The following is a 25,624-nucleotide window of genomic DNA, read 5'->3' on the forward strand; positions in this document are numbered from 1 at the left end:
CTGCTTAATGAATAAGGCCCAGTTCATGCATGCAGAAGAGTGGGGTGGGAGGAATGAGATGGCAGAACGGACTGTACTACTTCAAACTGCAACTGGTGTGTTCCAGCTTGGAATGTTCCTTTGCATTAAAACAACGACAATAACTTTCCTTATAGGACTTGGTGGAATCATCAAAGTTGGCCCTTAATCTCTGTTATTTTTCTTCCTCCTTATTCTGTAATGACAAAGGATTGGAAAACAAGTTGCTGAAGTTAAGTAGGTCAGGATCTGGTGAGTGCCTAGATGAAAGACTTACTGGAAACTCTACTTAATGCTTCTTGAGTTCCATAAAGGAAGAATGGAGAAACAGAAGCTCAGTATATTAGTAACAATTAACTACTTTTAAATAAAAGTTGTTTATTAATGACCCAAACCCTATTTAAGTGTGTAGTAAATTGCTCTGTAATGTCAGAGCAGTTCAGCCAGTGGTAGCCAGAGAAACAAAATAGGCCATAGTTAAAGAGGAGATTGCAGAATTGGATGTATTAGAGTATAAAGAGTACAGGGTGATTGTGTGAGCAGCAGAGTTCACAGAAAAGGTAATTCCATATATGAACAGTTACCTCAGCAGTTTTCCACCTCTTCCCATATCAAGCTGTTATCTCTGGCGCGTAGTTAACCTTTGAACTCAGAATTCATTGTATGCATGTAGTACAAAGGACTTCAGGATTTTAAAATTCCAGTTCTTTCTCTGTGCGCACATCCAAGAATCCTTTTAATAATTTAAGATGGGCTGGATTGGAAGGGTAGTTTGCTTTGGGATGCACCAGTGATGGAGGTGGGGGGGGTGGGACAGGGTGTTGGAAGCACATAATTCAAAAGGCTAAGGACAGTGATCAAGCAGAGTTCAGTCTTAGTCCAGGCCAAGCAAACTAGTCTCTCAGCCACTGGTTATTATGTGACAAAGATGAATTTTTGGTTGTTATGCTTTTCCAAGCTTAAATAAATTCATGGTGGACAAATTTTATTGCAGGGGGGGAGTATTTCAACCAATAATACTTGTTAGTATGCACTCAAACAAACAGAACCAGGTGTGAGTGTTAGCAAAGATTTGGAATTGGTGTGCGGAATTGACGGGTGTGCTGTGAAATCACAGTGTTGTAGAGGGATGTCTAATGATGGTGCTGGAAAAAGATTGATTTTGTTTTCCTGGGATGGCCAAATATTTTGTGATGTTCCTGATGTTTTGTGAAGGCACTGTAGCATTTCCTTTCTAGGTGTCCAGGGGCTTCCCATCGAAGAGCTGCCTTGGAGAGGAGAAAAAACAGCAAATTGCAGGCAGACACGGAGAGTGAGAGCGAGAGCAGTATGATAGATCGGCCAGGTTCTCAGTCTCCTGATGCAGAGCATGCTGGGACAGGCACAGCGCCAGCGGAGCAGAACTTTACTTCGGCAACTGTTCCTGTGTGGACAGATGAGTCTGGCCTTGACAACCCTGCCTTTGAGGAGAACACAGGGGCTGACAGTATGTTGTTTCTATTTTGACATTCTGATTGATCTTCCTCTATCAAAACCTAAATTTTATGACGTCTCAGGTTAGGATTTTTCTCTTCCACAAAAGATATCCAGCACTGGAGTCAAATTTCCTAAATTATTTTGAAAATATTAAAAACCCTCATCTCATCAACTTATTCAATTTTGTGAACTAGTTAGGGCTATTAAAAGTAATCGCCATTGATTTGTTGTATGCATTTTAATTGCCTAGTCAATTAAAACCATCCATGTGCATATGAATAAAATGAATTACTACAATGCACATTTGAATGTGCAGTTACCCAGTTTTTAAACTGATTGTGGAACATGCAAGGCAACTGATTTCCATTCACATTCTGACTGTATTTTATGAATCCCCTGTGAATGCCTGAAGCATGTTACAGACCCTGATTGATATATAGACAATGTGGGGAAGTGCCTTTTCCGGCAATAGCTTGATTGTGTCCATCTAATTATGCCTAGACTTGTTTGCCTAGTCCAGAGCAATTGCAGCTCTTCCTCTGAATTTGTTTTTCACTTTACTCTTCATGCTGCAGTTTCTCAAGGGTTTGCATCCATCCTCCATTCAGCACTTGCTGTAAATTGCTTGCATTCAGCTGAATGTAAGAACAGCCTTGATGGATTGGACAAGGGCCCATTTTGTCCATCACTGTGTCCTCTTGCAGTGGCCAGCCAAATGCCTTTGGAAGCTCACAGAGAGGGCATGCCTTCCCTAGTTGTTTGTCTCCAGCACCTCACATTTAGTTATTTATATTATTTATATGTAACCCTTTCAGCCTTAGAAGGGTCAGGTTAGCAGTCACATTCAAACCCTCAAACATCTTTAAATAATATAGCTTTTATTTAAAGATGGTGAAACAAATGGGATCAGACCTGGGAGTTTTAAAGAAAACACTGAGAATAATAAATTATATCAAGCAGTCTCAAAGTCAGGGTGAAAAAAGAAAGATCTCTTCAGGCTCTGACTCAGAACCTGCAGAGAGGCCACGTTGCATACTTGGTGGGGTCTCTCTTCCTCATAAGCTCTGAGAAAGTTCACTTTCCTTATAGTCACAGCAAGTCCCAAAAACCCTCAGTATCAAATGACAACCGCAGAAGATGGCCACTCTCCATCTCCACAGGATTTTTGCCTCTGGAAGTTCTTCAGAAAATTATCCACTCCCCCTGAAGACAAATGTCTCAGCTCCTTCTCTCTCTCTTCTTCCTTGGAGTTCATCCCATCCCTCTCTCCTCCTGTTGCCAGGCAACCACTCACCCACTCTGTAGAAATCCCTTCCCTCTAGAAGGCAGTGTTGCCAGGCCAAGGCCCATTGCAGGTGAAGCCATATCACAAACTTTGTAATAAGAAATATTTTTACAGAGCTTCAGTGTATATTTATATTCAAAGATACACAGCCTCTGGATGTGGAAGATCCCTTCCGCTATCATGGCTGATTGCAATGTCCTCAGAGACTTCAGAGCCACATATTTCAGGAAAGTGGACAAGAATCTTGTCCGGTGGAGCTAGGGGTTGGCAGGTGGTTTCCACATTGAAACAGCTACAACTGAAGATGCAGGTAAGCTGTGAACCTTCTTGAAATGCAGGCCCCATCCCAGGGATGCAGCTCTTATGGCTGATGGCAACTGCAAATGCAACTCTCTGTGGGTTGCAGCATGAGTACCACAGATCTAAACAATTTTGAAACTTATCTGAGTAGGTGACATAGCCAGTTGCTAACTTAAGAACTTAACAATTTGACCTAGCAGTTTGATTATTATTATTCATTCATATTCCACCTTTCTCAGTGGGAACCAAAGTGGTTCACCTCATTCTCCTCTCCTCCATTTTCTCTTCACAACTATCCTGTGAAGTGGGCTAGGCTTGAGAGTGCATGGCTGGCCCAAGGTCACCCAGAGAGCTTCCATAGCAGAGGTCAGGATTCAAACCTGGGTTTCCCAGATCCTAGGTCTCAGGAAAAGGTCTCTCACATCACCTGCTATCTGATTCTTTTGACTGAAGATGCTGGAGACTGGACGTGGAGTCTTCTGCATGCAAACTGCATGCTGTGCCAAGCCGTGGGCCCTTGCCACTGAATGAGCCATAATACATTTTCTACAAAAACATCAACAGGACTCCTATCTATGGGGTATCCTGTTCTTACAAAAGGAATCACTGAGTAATGGGGTGACCCAGCCATGACATTTCCAGCATCTGGAGTTTTAGAGAGGAAGAGAAGCCTTATCAGAGAGGAAGGGGGCCTTTCCGCTTTATTTCCTAGTGCGGCATGTTTCTCGCCATTCATGAATGCCCTGCTTTCCTTTCATTTTGCCTGCCTGTATTTGTGCAACAGAAGTTTTCTTTTAAAAAACAATGCTTCTAAATGAACGCTTCCAAACTGATGAGAGGACAATGGTTGGCTGCCTAGCTCCCAGAGTAATGTTATTAATCCCATCAATGTTCTTTTAACTCATCTGTGAATCCCACTAAAAGTGATTGCGGGGGGAGCCTTATTTATGTATACATGTGCCCACCTATTCATATCTGAAGAACCTTGGGCGGGGTGAGGTGAGGGTGGAAGATGTTTTAGAGCCAATATGGTGTAGCAAGTACAGAGAATCCCCATTCCAACGTGGAAGTGAGCTGGGTGACTTTTGGCCTGTCACACTCAGCCTAACTTACCTCAGGGTTGTTGTGAGCATAACATGGAAGAGAACTGAGAACAATGCAAGCCCCTTTCAATCCCTATTGGGGTAGAAAGGCAGGGTATAAATGAAGGACACAAATTAATAGTTTTAAGAACAGGAAAGCCTGCTGGAGAGGAGACTAAAACTGTGTTCCCTTCTCTGAGCTAGATAGACCAGTGTCAGCTTCATATGTTGGGAGAGTAGCCTGCCAAGGGGCTCAATATGCCTTGTGTTTCTGTTGCCTCTCTAGGATTGCAAGGGGTTATTGAGCCCCTGCCAGTCCCAATAGCTGGTAGGTAGCCAACACTAGTACAGAAGCTAGGCAAGTCTGGTTTAATTTATTTGCATTGCAGTTTGTCAGGTGCCGCTCTTGTTGATTTGTACAAAACATTTGTTCTGTTGCAAATATACTTAGGTGCATATTTTTGTCTGTTTTTTCAAATTGGGCAGCAACCCATCAGCCACCAAGCTTGCCGGAAGGCGAAATTACAACCATCGAAATCCATCGGTCCAATCCTTATATTGAGCTGGGAATTAGCATAGTGGGTGGCAATGAAACACCTTTGATCAATATTGTTATTCAGGAGGTTTATCGCGATGGGATTATCGCCAGAGATGGAAGGCTGCTTGCTGGGGATCAAATACTGCAGGTATGAGTCTAATTTTATATTCTCCTCGACCTGCTTCTGTCCGGACCGTGCAGAGCTATATCAGATGATGGGTGTTTCCTGGTAGTGAGTTGAAATTCGAGGTTATGGGTGGTTTTTAGCTCAGCAGGTTCTAGTTGAAAAACATTATTATTCAGCCAAAGTAGGATTTGCTCTTTCCATACTGATACCAGTGATTTATGTGACTCTTGAGATTTTACCATCCAGAAATATTTCTGTTTTGCTGCAGACTTCTTTTAATTGGGAAATAAAAGCAGAATGTCTTTCTTTTGTGAGTAATGGGAAATGCTTTTGTTGCCTGCAGCTTTACAGACCTTCTTCAGTGCCCTGAGAGGTTATTATGGATAAAATGTTTTCACTGTTTATCTAGTACAGAAGCAAGCATCATGGCTGTGCATTTATGCAGCCCCCCCTACAAACCACTTTATATTTTTTTAACCTTAATTTTTCCAGGAAGCCCCCTACCCTCCAAAACAACCAAGAGTAGGCTGGGTTCGGAAAAGTTGTCACTTCCTACTTATGACTTTAGACATGCCCTTCTAGATAAAAACTTCAGTGTTCTGAAGTCTGTATGTGAATTACAGGAGGTGGGATATTTGTATGACAGGGGAATCTAACTCTGGAGGCGTCTTGCAGTAGTTTGCTCACATATATCACATAATGGGAGGGTCACCTGGAGCAGCAGGAGTTTTGAGAATGCTGCTAAATGGACATGACAGAAGGATCGCTTACATGGTTGCTGAGGCTGCTGATTCACACCCTTGGATCACACGTGCCACCTGCAATCCAAGGATGATAGCATCCTTGGCAACATTACAAGGGACCCTGGGTGCATGGCCGGCATTGTGAGTGCTACATAATACCCCGAAATTATAAGCCTCCCTGAGTGACCAAGTATATGCAGTTGTTAGGGCTCAGCTGTTCTGAGAATGCTACAGAAACTGTGTAGACAAACCGAAAGTTAATTGTTGGCCTTTTAGTTTTCAAAAGTAGCAACACCCAAAACATTTATGGAAAATTTAAACTGTCCCCATGAGGAGCATTTTGAGGAGCAACATATGAATATGTTTTTGTAATTCTTCCAGGTTAATAATTTTGACATCAGTAACGTCTCCCACAACCATGCAAGGGCCATCCTTTCCCAGCCTTGCACAGTGCTGCACCTCACCGTCCTCCGGGAGAGGCGGTTTGGAAGCCGAACTCACAACCACAGTGATAGCCCTCCTCAGCGCGAGGAGAGTTTTCATGTGACTCTGCATAAACGAGACTGCAACGAACAGCTTGGTATTAAGCTGGTACGGAGAACGGACGAGCCAGGAGTTTTTGTCCTAGACCTCTTGGAAGGTGGCTTGGCTGCTCAAGATGGCCGACTCTGCAGCAATGACAAGGTGTTGGCTATCAATGGGCATGACCTGAAACATGGCACACCTGAACTGGCTGCTCAGATTATCCAGGTAAATTATATTGAATCTTATAGGGTGGGAACATACTAATAGTCATCAAGGTGGTTAATACTGTGAGTTTCAATTAAGCAAGAACACTACCAGACAGGGTATAAATAAAGGAATGCTGTGTCTGACTAATAGGGCATATCTGCAGAGAGCTGAGCCAGCTAATTACCTTAACAGTGCCTTTCCTCCGAACTTACTTGAGCAATGAGGCTGTATCCCATAAGACTGTACATTAAAGTGGTTTCCTGTAGGTCATTTGCTTGTCACACGAAGACAAGTTTTTGTGTGTTTGTTTCTACATTCTGAAGTGGGCATGAGTTTGCCAGAACCCTCTCCGGTTATATATAGACAGCCTTTTAATTTTACGGGCCTCACAGACCAATGGCATGTCTTGGCTCAGTGCAACTCATTCATCTTCAAAGCTCTCTTTTCCCAATGGGAACGGCACTTACGTAGCTGCAGTTCCACACCTCTGACTGAGACCTTGAAGAGTTACTTACTGGCAGCGATTATTAGACAACACTGAGCTGTTTGAACCAAGAGCGTGACAATATAAGGAAGTGTTTTTTTTAAAAAAAAAAAATGTGTTCATTAAAGGCTGGTTAGCATGATGTAGCCTCTCCAATTTTGATTACTGATGGTCAGTTTCTGCTGCCTGTGGCAGCAAACTCTCTCCAGCCAAGCTGCTGAAAGTTTAGAAATTCTCCTGTTCAGCAGTGATGGTGTTGACCTCTGACCAACCTGGCCTGGAACAGTTGGCCTCATCACCAGGTAACAGTAGAGAATGCAGGTACTTTCCAAAATGAGAAGATACAGCATCAGCCTCTGTATTGTGGCCTTCTCTTCTTCTCTATTTTATCCTCACAACAACCATATGAGGTAGGGTAGGCTGAGAGAATGTAACTGGCCCAAGGTCACCCAGCAAACCCCCATAACATGGTTTTGTGGCAGAGTCAGGATTCAAACCTCGGTACGACACTCTAAACACTACACCTTCCTGGAGTTCACACTGCGAGTGCACTGTAATATCAGTTGATTTTTTTTCTTGTCCCTTGCATTTTGATCAGAGTCCCTGCCAAGTGACAAAATTTAAAAATCCATCTAGAATACTTCACAGTCTAAACATTAAAGCATTAAAGACAGCGGGCACATAAAAAGAAGTGAGGAAGTGAGGTGGAGGTAGGTCAGCAGATTGCAAAGCAGAATTTTAAAACACTGAATTGGGAGGGAGGAAGGAAGGAGGGATACATCCTGTGGCCACTGTTAGTGAGGAAGGGGTCAGTACTGCTGAGGCAGGAGCAGACTGGAGAGCCAGTGTAGCATGGAGAGCCAGTCTGGTGTAGTAGTTAAATGCACAGACTCTTATCTGGGAGAACCAGCTTTGATTCCCCACTCCTCCACATGCAGCTGCTGGAGTGACCTTGAGTCAGTCGTAACTGTCAGGGCTGTTCCTCTCAACAGCAGTTTCTGTCAGAGCTCTCTCAGCTCCACCTACCTCACTGGGTGTCTGTTGGAAAAGGGGAAGGGAAAGGATATTGTAAGCTACTCTGAGACTCCTTTGGGTAGTGAAGTGCGGGGTATAAATCCAATCTCCTCCTCTTCTTCTTCATATGGGGACGGCCATGTACCCCAAATTATAAATATTTTATCAGTAATATACTTAGTTCACATAGTCTGTATCCCTCAAATGCTGTTTCAAGCTCCTTGATTTACCATTTTACACATTCATACTTTCTAGCTTCCCTGTGAAACCAGTATTTAAGAGATCAGTTTACAGCATGTCAGATAAACAGCATTAATTTTCTGCTTCTTTGGAAATTGCTGTGACATGCTCGATAACCATGTGGTTTTGCCGCTATAACATACCAAGATGTTAAAATTGGATTACCCGCTTTATGTATTACCTGTTATACATTAACACCCTTGTCTAGTGATGAAGCCCTTGCAGCTCATCTTCATTGTTATCACCCTTTAAGGGAGGATATTACAGAAGAAACCTGTTTTCTCACCATGTCATATCCGAGTGCCAAGTGCCAGTGGAAGAGTTACCTAAATGAATGTATTACTATTACTTGTTCCACCACTGGCAGTGACATTGGATTAAATGAATTCTCGGTGTAAATTATTTTAGTTCCAGCCAACAGTACAATACTGTAGGAACTCAGGGACATTTCCATGTCCTGCTCATGTCCTTTTTAGCAAAGAAATTACACAATACTCTCTTCTTTTTTTGGCATTCCACTCACCCACATGCACACACACACACACCGAGAAAAGAACGATCCCCCATAGTTTGCATATTGTGGATGAGGCAGGAATGTTCCCCCAGGTCAGATTAGAGAAGGGAAACGTTCTCATCTAGCACCTAACTTGGCTGTGTTGCTTGAGTCATGTGGAATCTGTGGGCAATTCCAGGTACTATTCTTTTTCCAGTTCATCTCTTAAGGTTTTCTCAGCTTCGCCAGGCAACTGGGTGAGGATACAATGGGATCATCCCCATGACCCTACCCTTAGCTCCTCAGAGTAAGGAAGGTTGGTTATATATTTACCAATAACATGCTGCAGACAAGGCACAAACATGTGCAGTAATATTATGATCCACACCAAGCTTTCACCTTCATAGAGTTGGTCTGCATGTTATCTGGTATCTTTATAGATAGTCACTTTGCTCTTGATAACTCTCTGGTCCCACTGTGATGTATTAAACCACATTGGACTTGGAAGCTCCCACTGACATGGACCATTTCAGACAGTTCTCATGATTCCTGGGAAGCGTCTGTTAATAGCAGAGAAACTTTCCATGTCATTGAGAGCTCTACATGAAAAACAGCTCTTCGTGTTTTAAGGTGTGCAGATACATCTGTTGTACAATTGGGGATAGAGGGGGGTTAAAGGAGACACACACACACACACACCCAGTGATCTGCACAGAGGAGAATCTGAGTGTCTTTAACCTTCAGTGGAGGATGCTGTGAAGATTAAAGTAACAAGGCCACTCCTATATACTCTGACTGCTTACCAGACAATTACCAAACGAGGATGGTCATATATTATATGCCATTTTTAAAATAGGATTTTATGTTTTCATATACTGCTTTTTCACCTGGATTGGTTCTCAGAGTGGCTTTTGATGCAGATCTGTTACATTTTTATAATTAAAACCGGTTAACTGAGATGAAATGAGAGCCAGTGTGGTCATAGTGTTTAGAGTATCAGGCTAGGATCTGGGAGACCCAGGTTTGAACCCCCACTCTGCCCTGGAAGCTCACTGGGTGACCTTGGGCCAGTCCTACACTCTCAAACTAATCTACCTCATGGGGTTGTTGTGAGGATAAAACAGAGGACAGCAGAGAATGATGTAGCTAGTTTAGGTCCCCATTGGAAAGAAATGTAGCAAATGATTTTTTTTTTTTAATGCACAGTTCTGGCTTTGGTCTTTTGTGCTGTTTTTACATACTCTAAGAAGTTTCACCAGTTACTGCAACATCTCTTAGAACCTGGTGGAATGCTGAGAATCTGGGACTGATAGTTGGTACAGATGATAAAGGGGAAGAAGGCCCCAGGTGTTTTTGCTCCCACTGTCAACTCTGAGTAACTGGTAGCTTTAGTAGCTGGGTTTTCTGTCATTCATTCCTGGCCAATGATAAGGGATTCCCTCTTGGAAATGCAAACCAATTAAAATAATTTGGAGAGCTCAAGGTGACCATTCCAAGGAGAGATGCAATAGCTTTGTAAATGGATATTATAATACAGGCATAAACTTAAAGATATCTGCATCAATGATTGTGTATATTCTTAAATATATAATTTGTGCAATATATTCCATCTGGAAGGCAGCATATAGATATTACTTGATTAAACTTGTTCATGTTCTAGAGTATCTGGGATGTGTTTGATTCTCATGAATCAGCCTGCAAGGATTAATGCTGGGTATTTCCCCCTCTCTTTCTCTACATGTCTGTTCCACAGGCCAGTGGTGAAAGGGTGAGTCTAACCATTTCCAGGCCAGCCAAGTCCCAGATCATGAGCATCCTCAGAGATGGTGGGACTCATCCCACCAGCCAACACCAGTCTCATCAACTGTATCATAGTAATAGGCCCAGCCCACATAAGGTAAGTCAAATTTTACATCTGCAAGCTCTGGATAAGGCATGCAATTAATATTATGTGGCTGTCCAAGGGTATGAGAGAGCCGCAGATCAATAAAGTTCACAAATCAGCACCTTCATGTAAACAGTACACTTGATCAGATATCTGCAAAGACTAGCATTTGCTGTAGTGCTAAATGAACTGGGAGCAGGATCTCTCCCTGCACCTTCCATCTAAATGCAGATTTGACTATGCTTATTCAAGAATTAAAATCTAGAGAAACTAACAGTGGAATCCTATGTAGAATTGACCCCATCTGACCAGAGTAATTGTGCATAAGATTACACTGTCATTCTTCCCCTTCTTAATCTTACTCAGCAGCTTTTCTTGTCTATAAGTATCTGCTTCCATATATAATACAGTGTATAAGCACAAATAAAGAACATGAGCTCATCCTACGAGGTCAGGCAGGCAAGCTGTGTACTGTTACATAAGGCAATATAAGAACTGGTTCCAGCTCCTTTTGTGCTATTCTTTAGCAGATTGCCACCTTAAATGGCCAGTGGGGATATGTACCAAGTAAAAAGGGGAAGGAATCATAACTTCCAGAGATGGATAGAAATTTGCGAGGAATCCCATGTTCTCCTGTTGTTCAGAACTTTTCATAGTTCTCATTAGATTTTGGAGCTTTTATTAGACATCATCTATGTTTCTAGAATTGTTGGCACAGCCTCAAGGACTAGAAACTTGCACTGTTATTTGCATTTCCAAGGAAGTACACAGAGGCATGCCATGCAGGTGGAGGGAGAGGCCAAACCAAGCTTTTTCCTGGGGGAACATGGCAGAACAGAGCTCCAGAACCTCTTCATGGAAACAAAACTCTCAAAAAATGTTTAAAACTTCATGAGGGGCACCTGTGTGTTCTCCTTCATTTTCCTCTTGAAAGTCTAGCACCTCTTTTTCCAGGAAAAAAAAAAAACCCTGGGCCAAACCATAAATGGCTAAACACAAATTTAAGACTCACCTGAATGTCCTTTCAAAAAGCAAAAAAAACCACTATTCACCATCTCATTGCAGGATCTTTCCCAGTGTGTTACTTGTCAAGAGAAGCACATTACAGTGAAGAAGGAACCTCACGAATCCCTCGGCATGACTGTGGCTGGAGGCCGGGGCAGCAAAAGTGGGGAACTACCAATATTTGTCACAAGTGTGCAGCCCCATGGCTGCCTGGCGAGAGATGGAAGGATTAAAAGAGGTGAGAATTCCAAATGGCCCTAAGGCTGAATAAGGTCATAGTTCCCCTTAGGGAGCTCTCTTGCACAAGGCTTGTTCTGTTGTAATGAAGAGGTGTGTCCATTCATTATCGTAGTAACTTCATCATGGATTGCAACCATATTTCATAGTAACACAACAGCTTCCGGCGTGCATTCAGTAGAATATATGTTTCTTATACAGGAGAGCTTTTGTAGAGAAGCAGCTGAGAGATCAAGTGTTGAACTGGGAAGTTCCCAGTTCAGATCTCACATCTGCCATGAGTTTGCTTGGTGGCCTTAGGGCATCGACTGTCTCTGTCATCTTTGACAGCCCTCTTGTAATACGGGGATAATAATACAGTCAGAGCTAGTGTGGTGCAATGGCTAAGCAGATGAGGTGTGATCCAAGAGGTCCCTGGTTTAACTACCCCCTGTCACAAGCCCAATAGGCAAATCACTCTCCACCACCCATGCAGCACAGCACACCTAAGATGAGGCTAACAGGACTGGCTTGCCATTCAAAAACTGTTGTAAAGGTTATGAGACCCTGGGTTGGATGCAGACTCAATTTTCACTAGTGAAAATCTCTTTTGTCACCTGAATGGAACTTAATTATCTCCCTGTTCCTGCTGTAGCCCACTGATCTGATCAAAATGCTGCTCTTCAGAGACCCTTAGGAATGTCATGAGGGGCAAATCAGGGGGGCTGCAGCAGGAAGGGGGAACTGGCAGAAATTACACCTCTTCTGCTAGTGGAAAATTTAATCTGGATCCAACGCATTGTGTTCCAGTGGATAGCTGTGGAAGTCTTTTGCTGCAAAAACAGATTAGTCTGGATCTTACCCTTTGGGTGTTTTCGCACTGACCTTCAAGTGGCGCGAGCACCCTCTTCACACCAGAGGATCTGCCCGGATTTCGCACAAGAAGCGCCAATGCACCCAAAAGAGCTGGCGACTTCCGTCGCGAAACCCGCTCAAACGTTTTCCTGCTTCTTGGTGGTTTCCGTTTGAGCGGGTTTCGCGACAGAAGTCGCCGGCTCTTTTGGGTGCGCCGGCGCTTCTTGTGCGAAATCCGGGCAGATCCTCCGGTGTGAAGAGGGTGCTCGCGCCACTTGAAGGTCAGTGCGAAAACGCCCTTTGAGTTCCAGTGGGGTAGCTGTGGAAGTCTGTTGCTAAAAGGAAAACCTTGAGGTGTCTTACGGACTGAAAAGCAATAATTAAATGGATGTTTGCATAGCTCTTTAAACACTGAAAGTGATATATAAATGCAGAGCTGCTGCTGTTCTTTTATTGGGAAGGTTCCTAGGATAGTAAAATGGTGAAGTTTTTTGAACACTCCAAAGCAATAAATCATTATCGTATTAACGGGGGCTTAGTATGTAAACCCACACTAAGGAAATGGCTGTTTCCATAAAGAGAGCTGTAGAGAACTTCCTGGCAGGAATGGAAAGTTATTTCTCTCAAGCTGACAATCATCCTGTGCAAGTCTGTTCTCCCTGAGCTGCACATAAGAGCAGGTGTCCTGTTTGGGGCTGATTGCGCAGCTGGCTTTTTGGAGAACAATTTATAGGAAGGGAGGTTATTTGCAGGACATTCTTCAAATGATGGGCTGTGTATCGGGCGGGAAATCTGTTTTCTCGCCCCTAAAGGGTAAAATTGCCCAGGTCTCTCACAAAGGTTGTAGAAAGCACACACCAGCCTTACTAATAGGAAAACTGTTCAGCACAGTCCCTGCCATCTGATTGGTATTTATTTTAGCTTCCTAAATGAGTTTATGCTCATTGCTGTGCTCGTGGCCAGTATGGTGTAGTGATTAACAGTAGGACTCTAACCTGGAGAACTGGGTCTGATTCCCCACTCCTGCTGGGTGACCTTGGGCCAGTCACAGGTCTCTCAGAATTCTCTCAGCCCCACCTACCTCGCAAGCTTCCTGATATAGGGAGAGGGAGGGAAAGCAATTGTAAACCACTCTGAGACTCCTTAGGGTAGAGAAAAGCAGGATATAAAAACCAACTCTTCTTTTTATATGGAGAAGGGGGCAATTTTTGACCTAAGGCCAAAAACCCCACATTCTGGAATTTTATTTATATGATTTGTATTATTTATAATATATACATTATATTATTTGTATACACAGCTTTAAAAAAAAAGTTGTCCATGTTATAACTTAAAGTCAAAGTTAAAGTCAAAACAGTAAAATAATAAGACATGCATTACAGCATGCAAAATTAAGACACTCAAAACAGTAAAACAATAAAAAATGCACTATGGTATAGTATAGTATAGTATAAAATGGTGACTTTTTTGAGCACTCCAAAGCAATAAATCATCATCTTATCAATGGGGGGTAAGTACTATTATTTATATTATATTTATATACACAGCTTTTTAAAACAAAGCTCTCCATCCATGTCATAACTTAAAGTCAAAACAGTAAAACAATAAAATTTGCAGTATAGTATGCAAAATTAAGAAACAGTTGCATTTCTTTTGCCCAGTTTCTTTTATTTATAGAAGCATTTCTGTTCTGTTTTTCTTCCAAGAAACCCAAAGTGGCTTACAGAAATTTCCAAAGTACATTATGTAATGTAAACAATCAATATGAAACAAAAAGCATACATCCAGTATGGGGGTCCTTCTTCACTAGGATGACTATCTTAGGACTCCAGGCTGTGAGCTGTAGGCCTTTGACCCTTGCCCATCAACTCATACCCCTGGCCATTCCCAGCCCTTATATCTGCAGGCCCAAAGGAAATGCCCCCCACCCCAAAGCATAGCTGAGTTGACTGGCTGCAGGAAAGATGTTCCCCACTGATTTCATTTCCTTTATTTCTGATGATAACAGCGGAAGAGCCTGAAATGGTACAGAACTTGAGATGAACCTCTCATGCAGCACAGAGGTAGCAATACTGACAAGATACCACAAACATCATTTGTGTGGCTGTTTGTAATCTTTTAGCAGCAGCACTTGCTCCGCACAGGATGCTGCCAACTTTATATTCTTGCCTCTCCTACGTACCTATAGAATCCGGGTGCCAGTAAGAAGGAGCAGAAGTTAGCAGCCTTGCCATTTGCCCAGGGAAGTCACAGGCCATTGGTCCACCTAACAGAGGCTTTTTTGTTCACTTGTGTTTTTGTCAAGGTGATGTGCTGATGAATATAAATGGCATTGATCTGACCAACTTAAGTCACAGTGAGGCAGTGGCCATGCTCAAAGCCAGCGCAGCCTCCTCGGTTGTTTCTCTTAAAGCCTTGGAGGTCCAGATCGCCGAAGAACAGCCTCAGGCAACTGAAGAGCAACCAAGCACCATCAGCGAGAATGAATATGATGCCAGTTGGTCACCCTCATGGGTGATGTGGCTGGGACTTCCAAGGTACTGCTTTTGACACCAAGGTCCCTGTCCTTGTGTGGCACATATTCTGTGGCAGTGGCCTTTTTTGTACCATAACACCCATCAATTAGTTTTCTGACCACTTACCCAAATCACACACACACACACACACCCAAAGCAAAGATTCTTTTCCATCTTATAGGAGCAGGAGATGCTTCAGGAGATTACAGAAAGCATCACCTTTGACACCCTCCATTCAGAAATCACTGTCCTCCATCACAAAAGGATACTTAGTTTGGAACCTCCCAACTTTTTGTAATAACATCCCATGGTAGCCATTTTGTCACTGGTTCCATCCATCTTGCATGGCAGCCATTTTAGAATAGTGCCCACGATCCTTTCTCAACACTCTACACAGTTAACAGGTTTAGGGACCCTTGCAATAGTGTCTCTTAGCTTTGAATATAATGATTTTTAAAAATATATTTTCTTGATGTGCTTGGGAGGACAGTCTTTTTTGTAAGCAGGTTGGGGCTCCAATTAAAGGGGTGGTATGTTTTAGATACGAATTTGAGCAGACTTCGGAGGATGGTGGAAGATAGGAGGGCCTTGCATGACTTTGTCCATGGGGTTGCAAAGAGTCAGACTCGACTGTGCGACTGAACAACAAAATGTTTTAGATGTGAATGAGGAGATAGATCAATGTTCCTCTCCCACCTTTTGTTCTCTTCTTGCACAGCTGCCTGCATAGCTGCCATGATGTCGTCCTGCGGAGAAGCAATTTAGCGAGCTGGGGCTTCAGCATTGTGGGTGGCTATGAAGAGAACCACACAAACCAGCCTTTCTTCATTAAAACGATTGTCCTGGGAACACCAGCATACTTTGATGGAAGACTAAAGTAAGCCTTGCTGTTTTGTCCTATACACATCCCTGAAAGAGCAGGTCAACAATTTTATTTATTTTACTTCATTTATACCCTACCTTTCTCCTGAAGTGGGGGCCAAAGACGCTTACATTGTTTTTCTTCCCTCCATTTCAACCTCATAACAACCTTATGAGCTAGGTTAGATTGAGAAATGGTGTCTGGTCCAAGGTCACTTAGCAAGCTTGCATTACAGAGTGGGGATTCAAACACCGGGTCTCCAAGATTCTCATCAAACATTCTGACCAGTACTCTGTGCTGGATCTCACCATGCAGAGTTGTAACTTATTCTGCACCAAAGGAAGCCTAAAGTCTGGGTCAAGGAAATGTAAATTGCATTTCTGTTGAAATTAGATTTCAACAGGGAATAGGCTTGAAAGAGAGTGCAAGTTTATCTATTCTTTATGTTTTTGATCCCACTATTCCTCTAAAGAGCTGAGGGCAATATATGCAATCTTCTGCTACCCCATTGTAACCTCACAAGGAATCTTGTGAAGTAGATGTAGTCAAGAGAGTGACTGGACCAGTCACCCAATGAGCTTCAGAGCAATGTCTCTGATACAAGACCAGGAGTCCATCCTGTACACCATTCTAATTGGATCATACTTAAGACTGCCTTTCTCCATTCTGAACAAGGATCCTCATGGCCAGAGGCTGGGACTGAACCAACTTGGCATATGATGCTCCGGCTGAAGATCCCTCTTCAAGCACAGAAGATAATATGGGGCATTTGATATGACATCTGCCCTTGCTATTGATGGACAATATGCAGTCTCTAAACTGGCCAATATTATGTAAGAATACATGGAGCCTGAGCTACAGAACAGTACTTTCTGCTAGCTGTGATTCATTCAGTTCCTGTTCTGCCTTCTAGTTGTAACTCCACCCACCCCACTTCAATGACTGGTACTGTGGACCTGGGCTTTGCATACAGCCCCAGCCTCTCCTCATTTCCTGTTGCAGTTTAAAAGAGCCTCTCCATGTATTCAGTGGGATTTGCCACAATAAACAATTAGAATGTGAACAAGGTGCACACCCCTAACCATATCATAGGCACATTCCAGCAATTTACTCTCTCCAGACAACCATGCCAAATAAATGGACCTGCTTGGGAGAAGACGGTCTGACCTGCTTGCAAGGGACAATGCTCCTTCCAATATTAAGAGGATCAGTGCAGTGTTCTTAGTCAGGTGGTACCTGTACTCATTTTCGTGCAGTCGAGGGTACCTATTAGAATAAGTTATAAACTCTACTAGGGTCCCAACTATTCCCAGTATCTCCTACCCAGTGGAAAAAACAGGTTGTGCAGATATGCCATCTGTGCATGAAGTTCAGCTCCTCTGCTCTGGGACTTACTTCCTCACAAAATTTTCCAAAGCAGTCTAGGAATTTTATTTTGTGGCTAAGGATTTAATAGTCAGGGATGAGTAAGGATTTATTTTTAGCCCTATGTTGCACTGATATGCTTATAGACACACTGTCAAGACTATATATTATGTCACAATATTGCCTTTAAAAGAAGATTCTTTTTTGTATGAGCTCCCTGTATTTATAAACGCTGTGACTTTGCCCTGACCTGTTGTAGAGTGTGGCATATATACTTGAGATTTCTACTTGGGGTCAGACAGACCCATGACACGGCTAATGATGAAAACAGTGATTTAATTCAAATGCAGGTCATTTCAGCATCCTTCACTTGACATTGCCTTGTGTTTCCAACCTTTTTTCATTGCTCTTCAAGGCATTATTGAGTAGAAAGCTCATTTGGTAAGGCAGGAACTTTAATCAATTTCAGGCCTGGGACATGCTTTTCTAACCCCAACCTGCTAAAAGGGGTCCCATTTTAAAATTTTTCATATATGTCTGTTGGTCTGCTTCTGCCTGTCTCCTCTACCCTCCCTCTACTTCTCTTATCTTTGCCTCACATCTTTCAGCTCTACTCTCTCTTATCTCTTGCCTTAAAAAGATTAAGAAAAGATGAAAAGAAAATGGTGACCATGCACCTGGTACAACCCACCTGAGACAGACTGGTGTCTTATTTGTGGGTCTGACTCTAAAGGCCAGGGCTAAAATGCATGGACATTATAGCTGCAGCAGATTCGTAATCTTCACTGACGCACAGACCCTTCCCCTTTTCCCTTCTTAGATGCGGCGATATGATAGTTGCGGTGAATGGACTTTCGACCGTCGGCATGAGCCATTCAGCGCTGGTCCCTATGTTGAAGGAACAGAGGAACAAAGTAACTTTGACAGTTATCTGCTGGCCAGGAAGTCTTGTATAGACCTGCAAAAAAAAAAGAGAGAGAGAAGTTTTGGTTCAAGCAGCTTACTTTTTTCTAGATGGCTGGTTCAAAATCCTCAAGCTGTGTTTTTGTTTGTTTGATTGATTGATTTCTTTCCTACTACTGATACAGCTGGTAATAAGCTGGGCCAAAAACTGCTACATTCATATCTTAGGTTGGTCATTTGGGAGGGAAGATTCTCAACCTCACTGTGTGCATCTTTCCATCTTGAAACCGTCATTCCCACCATGTTTTGGTTTGGTTTGTGTTTTTCCGCACTGACACTCAAAGCATCCATGTGCACACACTGTAGGGTTCGGAGGGGGGGGGGTGCCTTCCTCTGGTGATTGTAGTGCTTTAAAAAAAGTGGGTGCCCAGTCTGCTAAGGTGCCAGCTTGCCAGACCCCCACCAGTTTTGAGGCCAACTAAGCTGTTCCGTGTGTTGATAGCCCCTGGCCCAAACACGGCAGAATTGCTGTGGGGGGAAACAGCCATTCTCTTGCAAATTCCTACAGCGAGAAGCAGCACCAAATCCTCCTAATAGCAGGTGTGAGACATTTCCTGTTTTGCTTCCAGGTTTGCTGCCATCATCACTGGGGAGGCAGAAGCACCTTTTAAATGTTGTTAAAATATACTCCCAGTGTTACTATTTAACTAGAGTGCTCCCGCAAACAGTTCCTATCTTGGAAGTGTTTGTGTCTCTTGAAGCACGGGCAATTTCTAATGTTATGGCTGTCACGTTAGAAACAGCAGAACACAGTTCTATGTAGCACCTGCCCCAGAGAATATAACCCTGCTATGTGAAAGGAACACAGCACATGGATTGCCCCCATTGGATGGAAAGTTGCTATACTACTGCCTGCATCCCCTAGGAATACATTATGCTGGCCTAGAAACTCTCCGTGTAAGGAACAATGGATGTTAACCCACCATACCATTTACTCCAGCGGATTTCCTCATGATGGTTGTAGCATATGGATCTGCCCAGCGGGGTCCTCGTTTTCATTTTCAAGCATGGTGTTTGCTTGCGAGAGCATCCCTGGCATTTATTCATTCAAGGGTGTTGGATACACACAAGGGTAGCACCAAGGTCAGGTTCACATCAGACACACCACCAGCGCATAGCCAGTCTGTAAGATCTGCACCATCTCCTGGGTTGTTTCTGCATCAGGTGGACACCCACGTGCATCCTACATGCACATATTGTGCTGTGCTATGGACAAGGTTGTGTGTACTCTGTGTTGAAGAAATGCAGATTTTGTAACCTGAATAAATTATGAAAATGTGCATCTATGGTCTGTATTTTGCATAATTTTGCTTCCAGTAGCCATAGGAATCATGCAGCACAACGATGCCTCAGCCTCTGCTCAACACTTGCCCCTCCTCCAGACTTCCACGATTTCGCCAGTCATTAGCCACGCCTTTTCCAATCTACTTCTTCATCCCTAAGGGCTAGAACCATGTTGGTGTTGTTTTCCTTTAAGTGAAAGCTGCGATTCTGAGAATGTTAAATTCTCTACTCTTGTGTAATGATGTCCACAGGACGCTCAGAATACCTATAGCCCTGGCCATTGGTATATTGGGTGTTTCCAGCATGCAGTTTGATTAGCAGATGTGTGTGAGTCCCTATTTGAGTCTGTACTGTTGGGATCCCCAGTGTGGTAGCTGTGGGCACCATGGCGCTCACCAACAACTTTCCCTGGTGCCCCCAAGTGCTTTTAGAAAGTGGGAGGGACTAAGTGGGGCATTTGCCCACCAAGACTTCTGATTGACTGCAGATTAAAATGCATCCTGTTAAATAAAACTTCTGCTTGAATTGTTGAGGAGTTGCTCCATGACATTTTGTGGTGGGCTCCACCACCTGTGGCAGCCATTTTGTGATTGTGCCCATGACCCTGTGTCAGGATTCCAAAGGCACTCAAAAGCTCAGAAAGGTTGGGGACCTTCACTGTACTGGATCAGTGTCCGTGGGTCTGCAGCACTCATTCTGCGCTGCACCATTCCTGAGAGTTACATAGAATAGTCCTCTTTCCTGTGCTGGACATGCAGATGCTTCTAAGCCTAATCACAAGTGGTTTAGTATCCTGGCAAAATCAACAGAGGCCACTCTATGCCTAATTTTAACTGTCCTTGAATTGCTTTTGCAAGTCAAAAGTGCAATGTACTTTTGCAATCAAAAATACATGGATCATCTCAGTTTGACTTTCCTTTCCACAAGAAGGAGCTTTGATGGCAGTGAATCATTTTTGCATCTTTTAATTTAAAAACTTAAAAAGAACAGACATTTCTGAACATCCTCCTCATTCTCATCTGCTGTGTTCTTTCATCTCTTGGGAGAGTCTTTGTGCAAAACTGTTTTCATCCAATCATTTTTATTTGTGCATCACCAGAGTTCACTGAATAGGACAAAAGCCTGGAATTTTTTTTTCCTAAATGAAGTGCAATAATTGGACTATTTCTTAGAAAACTGTTTAATGTATAAATAGGTTTGTACCTTGCAAGAAAACAAGATGTGATAACCCACAATGCAGGCAACAATAACAAAAAGCTGGGGTGACCTTTGATTGATCTACAGTGTTAGCTTTTGCTGATTTTACTGGTCCAAATGAATGTTTTACTGTATAAGAATTTTGATGAACCTTTTTTTCTAGGGGGGAAAAACTTTTTACAATTTATATTGCAGCTGTCTGTAGCTCTCTTGCGTGGCTCATGTGTGAAATCAGAGGAGTATTTTGAGAAAAGGGAAATAGGTGTTGCTGGGAGCGCTACGATACAATTTCAGGAAGCCCAAAGGAGAAACTTTTTCTATCTTTTTTTTCCAAACAGAGCGAATTGCACATTTTTTTCTGTCATGTGCTAACAAAAGCCCAGATGCCTTCACATTAAATGCTGAAACAATCTGTTCACATACACAGAATAATTTTCTTTTTCTCAACCTACTGTCGCATTGCTAACTTGCTAATTTTATACCTAGAATCGTGTTTACATTTCTAAATCAACTGATAGCTTTGTGCAGGTTTAAAGTTGGTCTGAAAAGACAGGCACCCTTTTATAAGTCAGAGAAATGCCTGCTTTCACCTGGATCTAAACCCCTCTGTGGTTTTCAAAGTCTTGCCTACTTAAAAATGCAACCAAGTTTCTGAATGGTCAACAAATTGGATGACAAATCTACCGTATGTATTATCATGCTAGTATTAATGATCAGAGAATGTAATTCAATACCATTACATATATTCATTGTGGAGTTTGTGTGTTTTTATTTCCACACACACATACACTTTAGCAACTATGTGATAGGGATATTACAGCATGCCACTGTTTCAAGTACCTTTGTTCAAAATAAAGCTTCAGTCCTTTGCATTAAAAAAGTCTACCACCAGTATCAAAGTTTTCTTTTCTGTATAATATGAAGCTTTTTGCTTTTGTACTGTTGCTCCATACAGTATATTACTGTGTTGAATTTTTGTCTTGGAAGCCAGGCTCTGGCTTAATCTTAAGACACAACCATGCAAATTCAGACCCATTTGGTGGGGGAGATGCTCTGAGACAGATATAAATGCCCTAAACCAAAAATCTATGACTGGCAGATTGATGCTTCATGTGATTTTTTTCTTTGAACACTTGACTCTCTGGGAGGTCAAATTGCTTTTGAAATTCCCCTTAATTCAAAAGCAGTTTGCAGTGTGGTCCCAGGGGAGAGTGCTGGTGTTTGAAGAACATATCTAAGTTCCTCTATGAACTGGTCATGGTGCATTAGCTGAATATGTTCTGCAAAAGCACATTGAGAGCCCAGGTTTGCATAGGCACCCCGTATGGACATAAGCAGGGATCTCCTTTGAAGCAGGGTCATCCTGAAATTTCTGCAGCTGCAGAAGAGGCATGTCACAGTTACGGAGGAGCTGGTTCAAAGGTGACATAGAAATGCGATACACCAGCACTGCCACATAGTGCACCAGTATTTGCAAGTACAATGGTGCAAATGTTCTGAGTCTGAACTTCTGCTGTACTAAAGCATACAGTGAGAAAACAAAGTGCATCCTGTCCTCAAAAAATAAAACACGAGGCTAGCTTCCAGGTTGTAGTGCAACACTTTGTGAATGAAGTGCATCGGATCTCATGGCAAGCTGCAATGAGCATAGCAGAAGGCGTGCCACTGCAGTGGAAACATTCCACATGACGTGGAGGTCTCCCATGAAATCTCCCCGGCAAAGCGGAAACACTTTTCTTTCTTGCTCTGACTGCATGATCCAGTAGTTGCAAGCAGTGCTGTAGACGCTGTGCTAGGGAGCTAGTTCATGATGGGTAGTTGCGTGAGTCTGTAGCAGTAGGAAGGAGTAAGAGTCCAGCAGTACTAACAAAATGTGAGTCACATTTTAGCTGTATCTGAAGTGACCAGTGACTCACAAAAGCTCATACCCGCCCACAAATTTTGTTAGTCTTTAAGGTGCCACTGGACTCTTGCTCTTTTATACTGCTAGGGGGCTAGTGCTATTGATCACACAATCTCTGGTAATGGAAATGTGCTCAGAGTAGATTCTTCTTCCTTTGCCCTGTCTTTTTTTATCCCTCCCACATATGTATTAGTTCCTTTCTATGATATTGTAGTTATATTATTGAGTTTGTTCTTCTGTGCCTTCTGTCTTTAAATTATTTCAAACATCTGAAATCAAATGGTGTGGTTATTACTGAAAGATGAGAGAAAAATAAATTTTAAAAAACCCTTGCTCCCTTTTGTAATGGTGCCTGATTTTGGCTTCTGTTTTCTCAATAGCAATGCTTGATGAATCAAGCTGTATAACTTGTACGCAGATCTCAAAGTAACTGAGGTCTGTAATCTTCTATGCCAGGGGTCCTCAACCTACGGCCCGCGGGACAGATGCGGCCCGCTGAGGACGTTTATGCGGCCCTCTGGGTCATGGCAAAATCAGACCAGGTAGAACGACAGGGCCCCGCTTCGCCCTTGGAAGACTATCTGCCCAGTAACAACAAATGTGCAGTAGCAAACCTCCTCGATCTATTGGCTGTGCAAATCGACGAAGGGACAGGAACAACCCTCCCCTCTCCCGCCTCGCAACTTTTGCAGAGGGAGGGAGGACTCCGGAAAAGCCAAGCAAGACCCCTCCTGCGTTGAGGCCGCCACCCTTCTTCACTCCGCTGCAGGAAGCAAAGCGCGCTTATATGGGAACGTGCTCTTGCAATTCCAGGGGCTTTACTTTTGAGTAAATCTGCAGAGGGGTGCCCCCTCCCTTCCGACGCTCAGACTTCAGCCTGATCTCTGCCCTTACTGATTTGGAACTGGTAAGGAATTGCAGACGGCGCTTTTGAATGGAGCGCAGCCAGTGTGGGGGAAGGTTTTGCTCCCCCCCCCCGGGGCTGAGCCAGCAGAAATAAACAGCTCCCCCTCCAATGAGTGTTTTGGGGCGGGCTAGTTGTTAAGGGAGCCTTGCTCCCCAGTAAACCCGAAAGCAGCTCTCCCTTCACATTAAGCAAGTCCTCCGCTTCCTCCCGTTGAGACCAGCGGCGGGGGGAGGGTGATTAACAGTGCACGCCGAGCTCGTCTACTCAGAAGTAAGTCCCACTAGGTTCAGAGGGACTTTCTTCCGGGTAAGCGTGCCTTTAAGACTGCGATCGTTTACTAGTGAGTAATCCCCATTGCATTTAGTGGGGATTTGCTTATGACTCTGAGCACACGTGCCTAGGCACGGGGGTCTTTGGTGGTTTTAGTGCTGCTGCTGCTATTTTATTATTATTATTATTCGAGAAGGCATACGAAGAGCCTCCGGGTGCCACTTAACATTTGGGAGGCTTGAAAACTTGCAAGGGGGTTAATGAAAAATGGCAAGGCGAGTTGTGCAGATGTGCATCCCGCATGCAAAGTTATCTTTGCTGGGGGGGGGCAGTGGAAATGGCGCTTCCCCTGCTCAGTAATTCCTAGAAAGTGCGACCCAGAAGCCCGGCGGACACCGCCGCCTGTCAATCAGGTGCACCCTCGAGGGAAAGGCGGGGCTGCAGGCGAAACTTCGTAGGAGGAGGGTGGCGGCTCTGGGCACTGTCCTCGCTTCCTTTGGGGGTGGAGGGGAGAAAGGGGCTGGCGGTTTGGAGGTTGTTTTATTCAGTTGGTATGTGGCCAGGTGCCTGGGTGTTTGTTTCTTCACTTCAAAATAAGATATATGAAGCATGCATAGGAATTTGTTCATAGTTTTTGTTTTTACTATAGTCCGGCCCTCCAACAGTCTGAGGGACAGTGAACTGGCCCCCTATTTAAAAAGGTTGAGGACCCCTGTTCTATGCTATGGTATCCTGTTGTGTTGTGATTATCTTATTTCTAAGTATAGCGCTGTATGTTGTTAAAAGTAGCCCATTTATTCTGAGCACCAGTCCATATATTACCCTTTCTTGCACAGATAAAAGTTCATGCAGGTAGACAGTTCATGATGGTTAACAGGGCTTTTTTAAAAAGAAAAGGCCCAGCAGGAGCTCATTTGCGTATTAGGCCACACCCCCTGAAACCTAACCAGCTGGAACTGCTTTCCTATGTGTTCCTGCTCAGAAAAAGCCCTGACAGTTAAGAATACAATGGAATACTGCAGCTTGGCCTCCATCCATGAACAGAATGTTCTCCTTAACTGGTATTTGCCACTCCTGAAGGCTGATCTGTACAACTCCTTGAGTCTGCACTTCAGATAAGATACTGCAACTGTTTCAATAGTTGTAGAGCAGGGAGGGATTGGAGGTCTGAAAATTCATTTGAGGCCCTCCTCCATTCTCATGATGACACTCTGTATCAGTTACATTTTTTCTCAGTCAGGGGAGGGAATAAAATAGGCGTGAAACCTTTTCAGAAACTGCCTATACTTGCCATCAGGATTTAATACAATAATGTCAAGAGTTTGGGAGCTGAAAGAGAAAAATACAATTAGATTCAGCTGCAAAATCCAGGAAATACTGAAAAGCCACCCCCTTCTTCAGTGACTTGTGTGTATGTGTGTTAAATGGCTTCAAGTTGCTTTTGACGTATGGTGCCCCTAATGAATGACCTCCAAAATGTTCTATCACTAACAGCTTTGCTCCAGGCTTGCAAATTCAGGGAACACAAATTAGTGGGGATTTTTTTTTTGGGGGGGGGGGGGGATTTGCCTCACAGGAACTTGTGCCGAGCTAGTAAACATTCCTTGGTGTTTCTGGCAGAGGAATGCCTCCATTGCTGTGATCTCCAACCAAACTGCTAGCCGACCTACTGATTTCTTCAGGACGGTGAGGACAAGCAGGCAAGGAATGAATGGACTAAATACTGGTTAAATTCGTAGGTCATATAACAATAAGATACTTTCACCAGAGTCCATAGTCTGGTAAATGAGGCAAAGGATAAAGTTCTGAAATTACTTGTCCTGGGTTTATTTACCTTCTAACCACAGAAAGATTTGTATTTCAG

The 25,624-nt window shown here is 43.3% G+C and overlaps 1 protein-coding gene across 4 annotated transcripts in view; it reads left to right on the forward strand.

Moving 5' to 3' along the window:
* Window positions 1-19,479, forward strand: part of LNX2 (ligand of numb-protein X 2) — a 98,548-nt gene extending 79,069 nt beyond the window's left edge. For all 4 annotated transcript variants that reach the window (XM_060234755.1, XM_060234754.1, XM_060234756.1 and 1 more), the window contains 8 exons: window positions 1,257-1,504; window positions 4,648-4,847; window positions 5,951-6,319; window positions 10,286-10,429; window positions 11,483-11,660; window positions 14,799-15,030; window positions 15,728-15,886; window positions 18,057-19,479. In XM_060234755.1, the coding sequence (XP_060090738.1) occupies window positions 1,257-1,504; window positions 4,648-4,847; window positions 5,951-6,319; window positions 10,286-10,429; window positions 11,483-11,660; window positions 14,799-15,030; window positions 15,728-15,886; window positions 18,057-18,192 (1,666 nt within the window). In that variant the 3' untranslated portion in view covers window positions 18,193-19,479. The remainder of the gene's footprint in view (window positions 1-1,256; window positions 1,505-4,647; window positions 4,848-5,950; window positions 6,320-10,285; window positions 10,430-11,482; window positions 11,661-14,798; window positions 15,031-15,727; window positions 15,887-18,056) is intronic.
* Window positions 19,480-25,624: the final 6,145 nt, after the last annotated feature.

Source organism: Heteronotia binoei, chromosome 3, assembly GCF_032191835.1.
Source record: "Heteronotia binoei isolate CCM8104 ecotype False Entrance Well chromosome 3, APGP_CSIRO_Hbin_v1, whole genome shotgun sequence".
NCBI lineage: Eukaryota > Metazoa > Chordata > Lepidosauria > Squamata > Gekkonidae > Heteronotia > Heteronotia binoei.